The sequence below is a fragment of the Suricata suricatta genome, chromosome 11, assembly GCF_006229205.1.
Source record: "Suricata suricatta isolate VVHF042 chromosome 11, meerkat_22Aug2017_6uvM2_HiC, whole genome shotgun sequence".
Lineage (NCBI taxonomy): Eukaryota > Metazoa > Chordata > Mammalia > Carnivora > Herpestidae > Suricata > Suricata suricatta.
Genome location: NC_043710.1, coordinates 107,432,432 through 107,448,117, shown reverse-complemented (window position 1 = coordinate 107,448,117; position 15,686 = coordinate 107,432,432). Strand labels below are relative to the sequence as shown.

The 15,686-nt window shown below is 45.0% G+C and overlaps 1 protein-coding gene across 3 annotated transcripts in view; it reads right to left on the bottom strand.

Moving 5' to 3' along the window:
• The window catches only part of PAFAH1B2 (platelet activating factor acetylhydrolase 1b catalytic subunit 2), a 25,029-nt gene that overhangs the window by 8,998 nt on the left and 345 nt on the right, over nt 1-15,686 (bottom strand). Inside the window, exons 1-2 of one of the 3 annotated variants that reach the window (XM_029957424.1) lie at nt 15,196-15,641; nt 9,348-9,435 (exon numbers count right to left, since the gene is read on the bottom strand). In XM_029957424.1, the coding sequence (XP_029813284.1) occupies nt 9,348-9,435; nt 15,196-15,212 (105 nt within the window). In that variant the 5' untranslated portion in view covers nt 15,213-15,641. Of the gene's footprint in view, nt 1-9,347; nt 9,436-15,195; nt 15,642-15,686 lie in introns of those variants that run through there. The other 2 variants (XM_029957422.1, XM_029957423.1) reach the window with 2 other exon arrangements.

Sequence of the window (15,686 nt, the reverse complement as noted above, 5' to 3'; positions counted from 1 at the left end):
GCGCGCGCGTTAACCAGGCTCCACATTCAACACAGGAGCCCGACGCAGCGCTCAGCCCCACAACCGCGAGATCACGACCTGAGCCGAAATCAGGAGTTGGATACTTAACCGACTAAGCCCTCAGAAGTCTCTCTTTGGATGTTTGTAACGTGGCCTTTGAAAGTGTCTGTTACCTCCAGGTATGAGAGCAATGGCACACCGGGTCCAGCCTCGCAGGCTAATCCAAGCCTGTCAGCAGTGGTGACCGTGACCCAGTCCTGAACCACTTCTCTTTGCTGCAAAGGCACAAGACACTTTATTTAAAAAAAAAAAAAAAAAAGTTTTTTTTAACATTTATTTTTGAGAGACAGAGGATGAGCAGGGGAGGGACAGAGAGAGAGGGAGACCCAGAATCCGAAGCAGGCTCCAGGCTCCGAGCTGTCAGCACAGAGCTTGACGCGGGGCTCGAACCCACGAACAGTGAGATCATGACCTGAGCCAAAGTCAGACGCTTAACCGACTGAGCCAGTCACCCAGGTGCCCCTGACAAGACACTTTTAAAAATGGGTTTTACTCATTGATGCTAAAGGACACAGTTTAAGTTTCTATATTCCTCCCCGAAACAAATTTACACAACAAATTTAGGCAACAGAAAGATCTGAATGCTGTTCTTTTTCTCAAACTCTACACTCAATGATGCCTCCCTGAGGAATTAAGCTACAGTTATGCTAAAGGATTTCTGCTCATATCAGCACAGATAACACTGCAGTACACAGAGCTATTTACCCGCTATGGGTGAAAATACAAAATAGTAATTTTGGAAATAATAAGAGTTCCTCCTTAGGGTGATAGAATTTGAGACAGATTTTCCTTTCTTTGCATCCATGTCTTTGTAAAACAAAATTTGGGGCGGTAATTGGGTGGCTCAGTCGGCTGAGCGTCTGACTTTAGCTCAGGTCATGAACTCGAAATCCGCCAAGGGTGAGCCCCGCATCACACTCTCTCCTGGCATCATGGAGCCCACCTGGGATCCTCTGTGCCCTCTCTCTCTCTCTCTCTCTCTCTGCCCCTCCCTGGCTTGTGTGAGCTCTTGCTCTCCCTAAAAAAATATTAAAAAAATTACAAAACCTTTAAAAACACTACTGTTTCAGTAAGTATTTTTATTTTATTAAAAAATTTTTGGGGAGCCTGGGTGGCTCAGTCGGCTGAGCGTCCGATTTCGGCTCAGGATTGTGGGTTCGAACCCTGCGTGGGGCTCTGTACTGACGGCTAGTTCAGAGCCTGGAGCCTGCTTCAGACTCTGGGTCTCCCTCTCTCACTCTGACCCTCCCCTGCTCACGCTGTCTCTCTGTGTCTCTCAAAAATAAATAAAACACACACAAAATTTTTTAAAATATTTATTTTTGAGAGAGAGACAGAGAATGAGCAGGGGAGAGGCAGAGAGACGGAGTCACAGAATCCGAAGCCACCTAGGTGCCTCTAAGTATTTTTTCTTTTTTTTTTTTAATTTTTAATGTCTTTTATTTATTTTTTGAGAGATAGAGTGAAACAGTGCGATCAGGGGAGGGTTAGAGAGAGAGGGAGACAGAGAATCTGAAGCAGGCTCCAGGCTCTGAGCTGTCAGCATAGAGCCCGATGCGGGGCTCGAACCCACAAACTGTGCGATCATGACCTGAGCTGAGGCCGGACGCTTAACCGACTGAGCCACCCAGGCGCCCCGCAGTAAGTATTTTTAAACTGAAGGGATAAAATGGGCAAGAATAAAACTTTATCTGGGGCGCCTGGGTGGCTCAGTCGGTTGAGCCTTCGGCTTCGGCTCAGGTCATGATCTCACAGTTTGTGAGTTCGAGCCCCGCGTTGGGCTCTGTGCTGACAGCTCAGAGCCTGGAGTCTGTTTTCAGATTCTGGGTCTCCCTCTCTCTCTGACCCTCCCCTGCTCACACTGTCTCTCTCTCAAAATTAAATAGATCATTAAAAAAAAAAAAAGAAAAAAACTTTAGCTGGTGAGCAGGTGCACTTCCACAGCTCGCCACCTCCCTGCTGAGGTGCTACTGGGCCAACTGGCTCTCAGTACCAATAAAATAGGTCACACTTCTAGAATGCCATGGAATTCAAGCCTGCTGTTCTCAACGTTCTGGTAGTCTGTATTTTCTTTTTAAGTGTAAAAGTAGCTACAGTAAGTTTGGAAAAATAGGAAGACCAAAACAAAACACTTAGAATTTTATCATCTTAGGGCACTTGTGGGGATGAGCACTGGGTGTTATATGGAAACCAACTTGACAATAAACTATAAAAGAAAAAAAAATTTATCATCTTAACGTCAATAACCATTATCATTTTGGGGTATTCTATTCTTGCTAAGAAACATTATTTTATTTGTTTTTTAAAGCAGGCTCCACATCCAATGTGGGACGTGAACTCATGACTCCAAGATCAAGAGTGGCACGCTCCACTGACTGAGCCAGCGAGGTGCCCCCTTCTTGCCATTTTTCCACGTGCCTCCCCCACGTGTTTTGTTTAAGTGTCATATGTATTATGTACACCTCTTTCTGGCACAAGAGCTCTGGGGACAGAACAGCACAGCCTATGCTCAAATTCTATTTGTCTTCTTTCTGGTCCAGAAAGGACTATAACCCGAGACTGGTTTTCCACATATGCTCATCTGCTGGTAACATTTTTTTTTAAAGGCTCCATGCGGGGCGCCTGCGGAGCTCAGTCGGTTGAGCGTCCGGCTTCGGCTCAGGTCATGATCTCACGGTTCATGGGTTCAAGCCCCGTGTCGGGCTCTGGGCTGACAGCTCAGAGCCTAGGAGCCTGTCTTCAGATTCTGTGTCTCTCCCTCTCTGACCCTCCCCTGCTTATGCTGTTTCTCTCTCCCTCTCGCAAAAATAAATAAAACATTAAAAAAATAAAGGATCCATGCTCACTGTGGGACTCAAACTCATGGCCTGAGATCAAGAGTCGTACACTTTCCGGACTGAGCCAGCCAGGCGCCCCGCAGCCGCTGTGGCGCTGTGGGGAGGACGGCTCCCGGGAAGAGACTCAGCTTCTGGCTGACACCCGACAGGCACTCCACAGGTAACACTGCATTAGAAGCATTTTTTATGTAGTGACATGATTTTCAGAACCATAATTTTTAATAGCCACATAGTAACCTACTGAATAAATCCACGGACACACCCAATTTTTAAAGTCTTACTACTAACAGACTTGCCAGGGGTATCCTGTTTACTGTGATGAGGAAATTTACACATATTTTACTTTTTACATGTTGGGAATTCTTAGGTCCAAGAAGATTAGCACTCTTGTGGATCCTAGATAAATGTCCACGTTGTTAACAAAACGGGCTGTATCTGTACTGACGAGCGATTACCGGAACTGGTTTTACCGTACCGGACCAGCACTGGACATTCCTATTTCTGTCTCTCTCTCCCTCCTTTCTCCTTCTCAGTATTTCAATCTGTACTTTTTGGGAAAAAAATAAAACACTTCCTGTCATGTTTACTGAGATACACACCTACTGGCACTTTCAGGATACTGTTGTTAATATAACAAAAAGCAATGCTTCCTCTGCATTATTTACTGCAAATACTTCCCTCGGTCTGCCCCTGAGCCTTCTCCTGGTTCTGTGTTCCGGAACAATCTGCATGGAGGTTGTCCCCGGTCAGGTCTGTCAGCATCACCCTTCAATAAACCCCGTCGTGAGAAGCATCACACACACACACAAGCCAAGAAAATAGCAGAACAGGCCTCCAGGTAGTCGGCGGCGGCCAGAGCGGTTCTCACATGGCCTCTGCTCCAGTCACCCCTAAACCCCCGGCCCCACACCCTCAGGTGGTTTCAAGCAAACATTCTATTTATATTTAGTAGTTTATGTCACTGATGTTACTAGCGTAAATATTTCATTACATACCTCTTTTTTTTTTTAAAGTTTAAGTCATCTCTACACCCAACGAGGGGCTCGAACTCAGGACCCCAAGATCAAGAGTCACATACTCTTCCTACTGAACCAGCCGGGGTGCCCTCAATATGCAACTCTTTAAAAAAGTGTTCTTTGGAGCGAGGGGATGCCTGGATTGCTCTGCCAGGAGCTTGCTTAAGGTTCTCTCTCTTTCTCCCTCTGCTACGCCCACACACATGCACACTCTCTCAAATTAAAAAAAAAAAGTGCTTTGAGTGTGTGTGCACAAGCGGTGGCGGGGGGTGAGGAGGGAGGATTTGAGCAGGCTCTCGTCTCAGTGCAGGGCTTCAGCCATCAAGCCATGCCATGAGATCATGACCCGAGCCACAATCAGGAGTCAGACACATAACCTCCTGAGCCACCCTTGGGATCCCCATTTCCCCTTCTCTCAGCTTCTTCCAACGTTAACATCTTACCCAAGCACGGTACACTGGTCCAAACTAAGAAGTTAACATTGGTAAACAGCATCAACTAAAACAGTTTTACTCAGGGGCACCTGGCTGGCTCAGTCAGTAGATCATCCGCCTCTCCATCTAGGGGCTGTGAGTTGAGCCCCGTACTGGGTGTAGAGACAGCTTAAAAAAATACTCAAAAGGAAAAGTTTACTCAGATCTTACCAATTGTTCCCCTAATGTCCATTTCCTGTTACCAGGACCAATTCAGGATATCACTTGGCATTTAGTATATATGTCTCCTTAGTGTCTTCCAATATGGGACAGTTTCTGGGTCTTTCACGTATTTCAGGTCCTTGACCTGTTTATTCCCAGGTGTTTTATAGAATGTCCCTCAATCCAGGTCTGTCTGAGATTTCCTCATGAATAGAATGAGATTATGGATCATTCTGGAAGTCGACCACACAGGTGATGTGCCCTTGTATCCGATCGGAAGGGAACACACAGTATCAATATGACTTATTGGCAGGCGGTGGTGACAGTGATAACTTGGTTGAGGTGGTGATTACCAGGAGACACTTTTTTTTTTTTTAGTGTTTTTTATTCATTTTGAGAGAGAGAGAGAGAGAGAGACACACACAGCACGAGCAAGGGAGAGACAGAGAGGGAGGGAGGTACAGAATCTGTAGCAGGCTCCAGGCTCTGAGCTAGCTGTCAGCACAGAGCCCGATGGAGGGGCTTGAACCCAGGAACGTGAGATCATGACTTAAGCCGGAGCCGGACGCTCAACGGACGGAGCCGCCCGGGCGCCCCTGGGGAGACACTTTGGAAGCTAGGCAAATACACTGTTTCTCCGGGGAGCTGTGCCTCCTAGTACTGATGGATGGAAAGACTACTATGGTATTCTAATGAGAGTTCTTTTCCCTCTCTTCTTCCCTCTTTATTTATAAAAGATTTTACTTAAAAATTTTTAAGTTTATTTATTTGAGAGAGAACAGAGCACGGGCACAGGGTGGGCAGAGAGAGGGAGAGAATCCCAAGCAGGCTCTGCACTGCCAGCACGGAGACCGACTCGGGGCTTGAACTCACGAGCCGTGAGATCGTGACCTCAGCCAAAACGAAGTGTCGACGCTTACCTGATTGAGCCACCCGGGCGCCCCTAAAAGACTTTATTTTTAAGAAACCTCTATACCCAATTTGGGGCTCAAACTCATCTTTTGATAGTCACACACTCTAGTGGATGAGCCAGCCAGAAGCGCCTACATTTACGAACTCAAATTATTTTCTAAGGAAGATCTGTCCCTATTTCCTATTTATCTAATCACTTACCTACAGCAAAATGGACTCATAAATATTTATTTTATCCTTTGAGTTATAAACCAGTAATATCATTTGTTGCTCAAGCTGTCCAACTTTGCACTTGGATGCTCTTTCTGGTGGCTCCAAGTGGACAAAGTGACTATCATCATTAAAACAGACCAGAATACGGGCACCTGGGTGGCTCAGTCGTTAAGCATCCGACTTCGGCTCAGGTCATGACCTCACGGTTCGTGGGTTCGAGCCCCGCATCGAGTTCTGCGCTGACAGCTCAGACCCTGGAGCCTGTTTCAGATTCTGTGTCTCCCTCTCTCTCTACCCCTACACCAGTCACACTATGTCCCTCTCTCTCTCAGAAATAAACAAACATTAAAGAAAAAAAACCAGACCAGTATCACAGGTCTTCCATGAGACACACTGAGGACATGTTACTGCAATGATATTCTTACCACACATCTTCTCCCCCCGCGCCCCATTTATAAATACTTGCTTTCTTGCACTATAAGACGCTCCATTGCTCTGGTTGTAGAAGCAATCATTTCTCTAAGGAGCTCTGGCTCCTTTCATTGGAGAATTAGAAACCAAGATCTGAGTGTGTGTGTGTGTGTGTGTGTGTGTGTGTGTGTGTTTAGATTTTAAAGTTTGAGAGAGAGAGAGAGAGAGGGAGAGGGAGAGGGAGAATCCCAATCCCAAGCTGGCTCCAAGTTGTCAGCACAGAGCCCAACACAGGGCTTGATCCTACAAACCGTGAAATTATAACCTGAACCAAAACAGAGTTGGACACTTAACCGACTGAGCCACCCAGGCGCCCATGGGGATATATATTTAGTAAAGTCACCCTTCCATACTATGTATGTTTTTTAAAGTTTATTAGGTTGAGACAGTGTCCCTAGTTGCTACCTTTAATAATAAAGTTATAAATAACCTAAATGTACCTGAATGATATTTTCACACACAGCCATGAAATAGACGTAAAGAGCAGAAAAAAACCACAGCTGCACTTCCAACATGTATGCTATACTGCAGAAAAATACATTAAAAAACATACTTATAAAAAGCTTAAGAACATACAAAAATACTATATACATATAGTTTAGAAATTTTATATTAATTGTATGTAAATGCATGGGGGAAAAAACACCAAATTTAGGATACTGGTTTGGGGGCAGGGAGTGGGAATAAGATTAAAAAAAAAATCACGAAGAGGTATACACAAAGCATCAATTCTATTAGCAATATTTTATTTTTTTTAGAGTGTGATAAATGCACAGATGGCCATAATACTTTTAAAGATACAAAGAAACTAGAAAAATTAATGAAGAATAACCAGGCAATTTATCTATGTAAGAAGAATTGAAAAATACTAACTACCAATCAAAGTAAACTGGTTGACAGACTGATTTTTAAGTCTGGGAAGACATAAGAATACTATATAATTATCAAGAGTGTAAAAAGAATAACTAAATACTAAAATGTAAAACTTTGGGTACTTAAAATCCCAATAGCACTTATTTCAAAGACGAAATGTGGTTGGAAACCAATAGGTGAAGATTAAACAGAGTTAGGACTAAGCGAGAACAGTCTATTAGAAGGAAGCCACGACTGTGAAGACGACACAGGGCCAAATCAGAGTGTAGGGGCGCCTGGTGGCTCAGTGGGTGGTCCGACTTCGGCCCAGGTTCATGGGCCAGAGCCCCATGTGGGGCTTTGCATTGACACCGTGAAGCCTGCTCTGGATTCTGTCTCCCTCTTTCTGCCTCTCCCCTGCTCGCGTGCTCACACACACACACTCTCAAAAATGAACATGAAAAAGCAACGGAAAACATCAAGAAGACTCAGGAGCCAGCCTGAGAGGATTTCTACTTGCTAAACCTGGGACAGCATGGGCCTCAAAACTGCGATGGATTGTAACTGTAAAGTGTAAGGCCCAAGAGCGCACGCCACAGCACGTAAGGACGAGTTTGGCCAACAGTATCTTAACCACATGATCAAAGATCGTATCACCAATGAAACAGATCAACATCATGCACCTTCTATGTGACGCACGAAGGACACCACTTCGCTGATATCCCTGCAAAGATGCACAACCTGAATCTTGATTATGAGGAAAAAGACAAATCCAAATTGAGGGACACTCCACAAAATAAATGCCTTATATTCCGAACTGTCAAGGTCATGCAAAATGAATGCTGAGCAATATTTCAGATTAAAAGAGAGGAGAGAGGCAGGACAACTGAACGCACTGTGTGATCCCAGACTGGGAAGAAAACTGACATCAAAACACTGCGACAAATGGAGAAACGTGAATACGGTGTCATACCAATGTCACATTTTCTGACTTGAAGAACTCTCTGTAGTTACGTAAGAAAATGTCCTTATGCTTAGAAAATCCACTGAGATACTCAGGGGGAAGGGGCACGATGGCCACGCCCTCCCACACGGTTCAGAAAGCGCCGAGTGTTGGAGTGTACACGTACAAATACAAAGACAACACTCAGGCAGATGTGGCAAAATCATAACTGGCAGGTCTGGATGAAGGACAGAGTTCTTTCTAAAATGTTTGTGATATTTGGGTGATTTTGAAATTACTTCAAAGTAAAAAAAGCTTAAAAAAAAAAAAACCCCGCTGTGGAGACATGATCTTTCAAGCTTAACAAAAAGCAGTTACTATGCTTTCAAAACACTCCTCCGTTCCAACATCAGGCTGGTGATCACGCATGACATTAACAGAACATCGGATTTTCATTTAAAATAATAATTCTCGGGGCGTCTGAGGGCTCAGCTGGTTAAGCGTCTGACTTTGGCTCAGGTCATCTCTCAGTTCGTGGGTTCGAGCCCAGGTCAGGCTTTGTGCCGACAGCTCAGGGCCTGAAGCCATACTTCATACTCTGTCTGTCTCTCTCTCTCTCTCTGTGCCTCCCCTGCTTGCATTCTGTCTCTCAAAAATAAACATTAAACATTTTTTAAAAATAATAATTCTTGGGGCGCCTGGGTGGCTCAGTCGGTTAAGCCTCCGGCTTCGGCTCAGGTCAGATCTCACGTTCGTGGGTTCAAGCCCCGCGTCGGGCTCTGTGCTGACAGCTAGCTCAGAGCCTGGAGTCTGCTTCTGGTTCTGCGTCTCCTCTCTGCCCACCCCCCTCTCATGCTCTGTCTCTCTCTGTATCAAAAATAAATAAAACATTAAAAAATAATAATAATAATAATTCTTAGGCGCCTGGGTGGCTCAGTCGGTTAAGCGCCCGAGGCCGGCTCAGGTCTTGATCTCACCGTTCATGGGTTCAAGCTCTTTGCCAGCGCAGAGCTCACTTTGGAGCCTCCGCCCTCTTCTCTCTCTGTCCCTCTCCCACTCGTGCTCTCGCACTCTCTCCCTCTCAAAAATAAATAAATATTTTAAAAGTTTTAAATAATAATTCTTGGAGCACCTGGGTGGCTTAGGGGTTAGGCGTCCGACGATAGCCCGCGTCGGGCTCCGTGCCGACAGCTCAGAGTCTGAAGCCTGTCTCAGATTCCGTGTCTCCCTCCGTCTCTGACCCTCCTCCCATGTGCACTGTCTCTTTCTCAAAAATAAACATTAAAAAAATTTTTTAATAATAATACTTGTTGTCCATAAAAAATGCTCTTTTGCTGCTTTGGTCAAACGGCTCGGGAAAACTGAAGAGCCTCATCTCGGATGAGTACGACACACGCACTTCCTTTACCTGAGACATCCATCTGTCATCGCCTTGAATGTCTTCCGCGGCGTGTGGGACGGCTGCTGGGTTGGAGTCCCCTTGGCTCATTCTACACCTGGGGGGAGACGCGTTACGTTTCGTTAACAGGAGCGTTTATTTATTGCTACTGAAATATTACATGTCAGGTTTGACTAATAATTTAAGTTTCATTGTGGTTTTGCCTAGAAACGACTGCAGTTTATTTTCAGCAGAGAGTTCAAGGACACCACTGCCTAAGTCCCATTAACATCGACCCTCATCAAACTTCCAGACAGGTTTGAACATCATTTAGGAACAGTGATTACACAGAAAAAAATCTCCAAGTATATACTTTACGTCGACATTAATTTTTCATGAATACATGTTAATTTAAGTACCAAATGACACAAGGAACTAGACACTTAAGAGTTCAATGAAGCCCGCATGAGAAACTTTTAGGCTGCTCAGGTCAGACTCCTGAGAATTACTGCAACCATGAGTGGAATCCGCTGGTTACTGAACATCACACAGATCACACTACAGGTTGTGACAAAACTAGTCATAGGCTTTGGCACTGGGTTTTGACAATGTTTACTAAGTCTTTTATCTCTGACAGGTCTCTACTAAGAAAATGTGATTAATGATGAACCCAAATACGGCCGGCATCTGATAGTGGAGAAGGATTGGGTGAAATTTAGGAAAAAGAGAAGTGCCAATCTAGAGAGACAAAAACACCAAACCATTTTCAATTAACTCTGGAGAATACATACTAGACACATCAGGCTCCAGCATCACTTGGCGCATGCAAAGGATGTGAAAGAGGAAAACCCGGGGTTTTGTGGCTCACAGACAAGGGAGCCATCCTCTCTTTCTTTCCCTTGCCATCATCAAATACAGCTAAGCTTTCTCTGAAAGAGCCTGGAGACATGTTCACTCAGGAAGTATCTACTGACTAAACACACATACTGAACTGCCACGGCAGCAATTTTTGAGACTTAGTAACAAAGTCCTAAACATGAAAACATACCAATATTCATGAAAAATACATTACAGAAGCAAACCAATTTTTTAACACTAACTACGCAAATGAATTAGTTCCATTCTAAATGACACAAGGTCTAAAAAAAATTCTGGCTCAGGGTTAAACCCGTATCTAACTGAAAATGTAAAATACCATTCACATCCTGTATATAGATCTTCCTCAACTTACAAAGGGATTACATCTGGATAAACCCATCATAAACTGAAAATATCCTAAGTCACAAATGCATTTAAGACACCTAACCTACCTACCAAGTGTCACAACCTAGCCCGCGTGGAATGGGCTCGGATCACTTATATTGGCCTATAGTTGGGCAACATCATCTAACACAAAACCTATTTTACAACAGAGCACTGGGTACCTCCTGTGACTTGCAGAATACGACACGGAATGTGATGAGCAGAGATGCTGGCCCTGGGGACCCGGTGGCCAGCCACTGCCCAGCAGCATGAGGATCTTACTGCCTGTCTCTGGCCCGGGAAAACACCACACTTCAAAACTGAAGTGCAGTTTCTACGGAATGCATACCGCATTCACACCACTGTAAAGTAAAAAATCGCAAGCAGAGTCATTATTAAATCAGGGACCGTCTACCAGTATTTCTTTAGATTACTAACATTTGCAACTATCAGAAAATAATAACTACCTATGAAAGATTATTTATATATGTTATATTTTATTCACACCACCTCCAATCCTTGCAAAATGAGATTTATGAGGATCAGATAATTTAGGTAATTTGTGCAGGGAGAGAATGAAATTAGGTTTGCTTGACCCCAATAACGTCACCTCTAGCCCACTAATCACAAATCAGTTCATGCTGACTCCCTGAAGACGGCCTTATATCTAAACAGTTCACAAAAAAAACCGGAAACTACTTGGAACGAAAAACATCAATGTAAAATACAAGAATTGGGAAGAACAAAAGATGAATTTGTAAAGCTCAAGATTATGGTATGTACCTGTTTGAGGGTTTGTTGTCTAAGAAAAGTATGGAAAAGTTAAAAGATGCATAAACGAAAAAGAAAAATGACTAAGGGGGTTAAAACAAGTAGTCATATGTAAACATTAAATTGGGAGGCTCTGCTTTTGTTTTTAAGCTAATGAAACATTCCATACCTTCTATACAAAAGTTTTTTGGGGTCTAAGTTCAAGTCTAGATTGAAGTCTGGCTACTCAGGTTAAAATCTGACATGATGCTGAACCGTAGTTTTAGTTTTAAAAATACCTTTTCTCCCTGTTGCTCAAATAGCTCTACTGGTCTTAAGACAGACAAGAGGCAATCAAGTTTTTGCACCTTATGGATTTCAAAACTACATACATAACACATAAAGAAGTACCACAACAAACAACTTAATTTTCCACTAATCCAAAGACTTTTCCTAAACTTAAAAAAAAAAATTTTAACATTTATTTACTTTTAAGAAAGAGAGAGAGACACAGAGTGTGAGTGGTGGAGGGTCAGAGAGAGAGGGAGACACAGAATCAGAAGTAGGCTCCAGGCCCTGAGCTGTCAGCACAGAGCCCGCCGCGGGTCTTGAACCCATGAACTGAGATCATGACCTGAGCCGAAGTGGGCCGCTTAACCGACTGAGCCACCCAGGCGCCCCTAAACTTTTAAATAGACTTTTAAAATCCCAATTATTTCATTAATTTGTTCTCACTCCTTTTCCCACCCGGAGAGACACTCCATCCGTTAGGAATTCTGAGGTCCAAGTTACCTGGCCCAGAACTACCTTAGACACCACGGCTGGAACGGGGTCCTGCTCTCTCTGGGGGACTACACGACTGAAACCACTGTTCCCGGGAAGTGTCTAAAGAGCGAGGGCGACGAGGGGCGAGCACGGTGCCTTCAGAATGACCGCTGTTCAAACACCTCCCTCACCGCTTACAGGGCAAAATGCAGGCACTTGGACTGCCTTTCAGTACTTGGGACACCATGTTCAGATCTTGAAAAACTTAAAAGAATTTTGACAAACTGGAGGGTGTCTAGAAGAGAGGAGCCAAGAAGGTGAGAAATTTAAAAACCTGTCATGTTAGAAATAGTTGAAAAAAATAGCTATTTTTATAATGTGTAGAAAAACTCACTCGGGAAGAGGAAGACACAGCACATAAATGACGGTCCACGTGTTTGCAGATTCCGAGGAGAGAGTACGCTTACATTGCATGTCCCCAAACAGAAACGCGGGGCCAGTGGACAGAACGTATAGTTAGACAAATTTCTATATAAGTGTGATACAAAATCACGGCCCGTCTCTCAAAGCACATTCCTCCAATAAAGAGAGACAAGCTGAACACCTCACAAGAAAACAAAGTGAGCTACAGCATATGAGTAAAGACTGGTCCAGATTCGCGGGGCCCAAACGTTTTTAATGTTTTGGAAGCTTTTTGAAATGCGCCCTGACATATATTTATAAATTAAAAGTGAATTATTGTTAATCTCTACATTAAATATTAGTAAAGTTTATTTTCCCCACTTTTTACATGAAAAAAGGAATGTAAAAAGTTCTCAGCTGCTTCCTGTCGTCCAGTGGAGCCTCTTCTGTAATCCCCAGGGAGTACACATACTCTACGTTCAAGACCAATGGTCTATTTGAGATACAAAATCTTTCTAGGTCTAGGATTCAACTTACTAACATGGATTTTCAGAGTTCCTCCAACAACACGTAAACGACTGACGAAGACTTAAAGTCTGCAAGACACGGTGCTAGGAGCTTTGTTATTTAAATGACGCTGAAGCTCGGGGAGGACCCGCTCCCGGACAGGGTGAGCTTGCCTGGGAACTCAGGGTGAGGTGGCCCCGCAGCCCATTACTCTTGAGCAAAGGCCTTCAGGCTCTATACAGAAAAGATGGGATACATTCTCATTTACTAACTCACTTCACTTATATACCCTATTACTACTACCCAAATTTAATGGTATCTTGACACCGTAAGCAAAATACTTTCTTCTTAGGCAAAAAGAATAAATAGAAACTGAAGGGGGGGAAATGTCACTATCTGAGGCTACCAGGCAGGCAGAACTGAGAGGATATCGCAAAATATTCCCAATTAGCCTTCCCCCCTTTAACTATGAATACAAGGTCATCCTTCCTACGCTAACAAGGGCAAAGTATCTGAGCAAAAAATGTGTTTCTCTGTGCTTTCAGATACTTGGCGTTTGTGCTGTTTTACCAAATTAAATTCTCTCAATGCAGAGTAGCTTTCCGTTTTATTGATGCCTATGTCTCGATAACCTCTTTACAGAGCAGGAAGAAAAAGTGAGCCAAAAACCCACGAGATCTCCTAAGAACCAAGCTGGAGGGGCGCCTGGGCGGCTCAGCCGGTTAAGCGTCCGACTTCTGCTCAGGTCATTGTCTCGCGGTCTGTGAGTTTGAGCCCCACATCAGACTGTGCAGACAGCTCAGAGCCTGAGGCCTGCATCAGATTCGGTGTCTCCCTCTCTCTCCCTCCCCCATGCTTCGCCCCCGCTCACACTCGGTCTCTCTTGCTCTCAAAAATAAAACATTAAAAAAAACAGGCTGGAAATGTATAATCTAGTGGACTACGCATTTAGAAGATTCAAATAATTTGGGAGTCAGATAAAATAAACTTGTTTTCTTTAGAAGAGAAATGAAGACTGAATCAGTAGGTCACAAAAATGGAATGATTTTCGGTTTCCTGCCTAGGGTAGGGCAATCCTGTAACAGAGCAGCATTCAGAACAGTGAAGCTGTACTCAGTAACCCAACAGAAAAAGGAACCAACAGGAAGGGGGATCTGACTCCCATCCCACCGTGCTGATTAATAATAATCTCACAGTGGGGGGGGGTTATTATAAATCACTAGGTTCTGATCACAAACAGCGAGTTCAGTTAGAAAAACCAAGCAGAATGGAGATAAAGGTCCAAAGAACGGAAGTTCTGTTAGTTTACCAGGAGAGACTTCTGAATCGCGGATTGTCCACTAAAATGAGCTCTTTGGAAAATGAGGAGTAAGCACAGCATTTCCGTCTTCTCTTCCTTCTACCTTAACGTGGACTGTGATGGTGAACCCGAGAAATTCCAGATGCAGGACCTATTACCACGACGGGGTGTAGCATGTTTAACCAGAAACCAGTTCCGACAACAAAGAAATATAAATTCTCCAGCTGAGCTGGACCTTCAGTGTAACAGGAAAGAGAGGGAGGAGAAAGGTGGCACTAAATTGAAAGATTTAGAATGTTTCCACTCTGACCTAAGGCTCTTCATTTTGTTTCAGAGGGGCTGGCGGCTTCTTCTGCTAAGGAAGGGAAGCCTCCTCCAGAACACCCTGCCTCAGTGGGCCTGTGGGTGGGTCCCACGGTTCCAGCACTTCCATTATTTATCATCGAATGCCCGCCCAAGCCAACAAATTAAAGCACAATGATTTCCTCCTCCTCCCCTCTCCCCCACCAGGAGGCAACCTTTCCATCAGAACAATGTGCCCAGGACAATCTCGAGACACAAGCTTCTGGGAGGCAAAGGCACATTCAAATGCTCGGGAAAAGACCATCCTCTGCATTTTCTTCCTTTCTCCACACCTGTATCGCCCCCCAACCCCCCAATTTGAAGCTGTACAAAATGAGATCCTAGGGAGGGTGCGAACGGTGTTCCCTTTCTCTGCCGACAGGTTCTTAAAAAGAGGCCAAAGCTTCAAGCGTTCGCTTTTCTTCAGGTTTGTACACAAACCAAGACAGGCAACGCTGGCCTGAGAGCTCGAAAGGCAGGGCGGGGAGTCACCGTGCAACGGGTAGAGCACCGACCCGGCCAGAGGTCCCGAGCGGGTAAACGGACGCGGACGGACCAAGTAAGAAGCACCTGAGAAAATCTGGCATTTTAAGCAGTTGGTTGACCTTGGGCAAATCACCAGCCTCGCTGGGCCTGCACGGCCCTCCAAGAAATAATCCCTCCGGAGTCGTGACAGTCTGCGGGTTTCCGAACACACGGGAGGAAACCGAGAAGTTTGTACAGAGTTGAAATTTTTCAACCAAAGGGGGAGGGAAAAAGTGCTCGGTCAGCAAGCAACCGCCTAACGGGTCTGGGCCCGCGTTACAGGCCTCTCCGGCGGGAGGAGAGGGCAGGGAGGGTCGGAGGCTCGAGCGCGGGGATGGAGGGAAGCGGAGGCCGGAGGCAGCAGAGTTGCGACAGCCGGGGCTTGCGGCGGATGCCCCCGGCCCCGGAGAGCGGGGTGCCGAGAGGCCTGCTGCAGGGGGTGGGCCGGCCGCCCCGCCACCGGGCCTCCTCCATCCCGGGAAAGGCGGGTGGAGACAGTGGCCGAGCCCAGTCGGCAGGTTTGGGGGTGGGGCGGC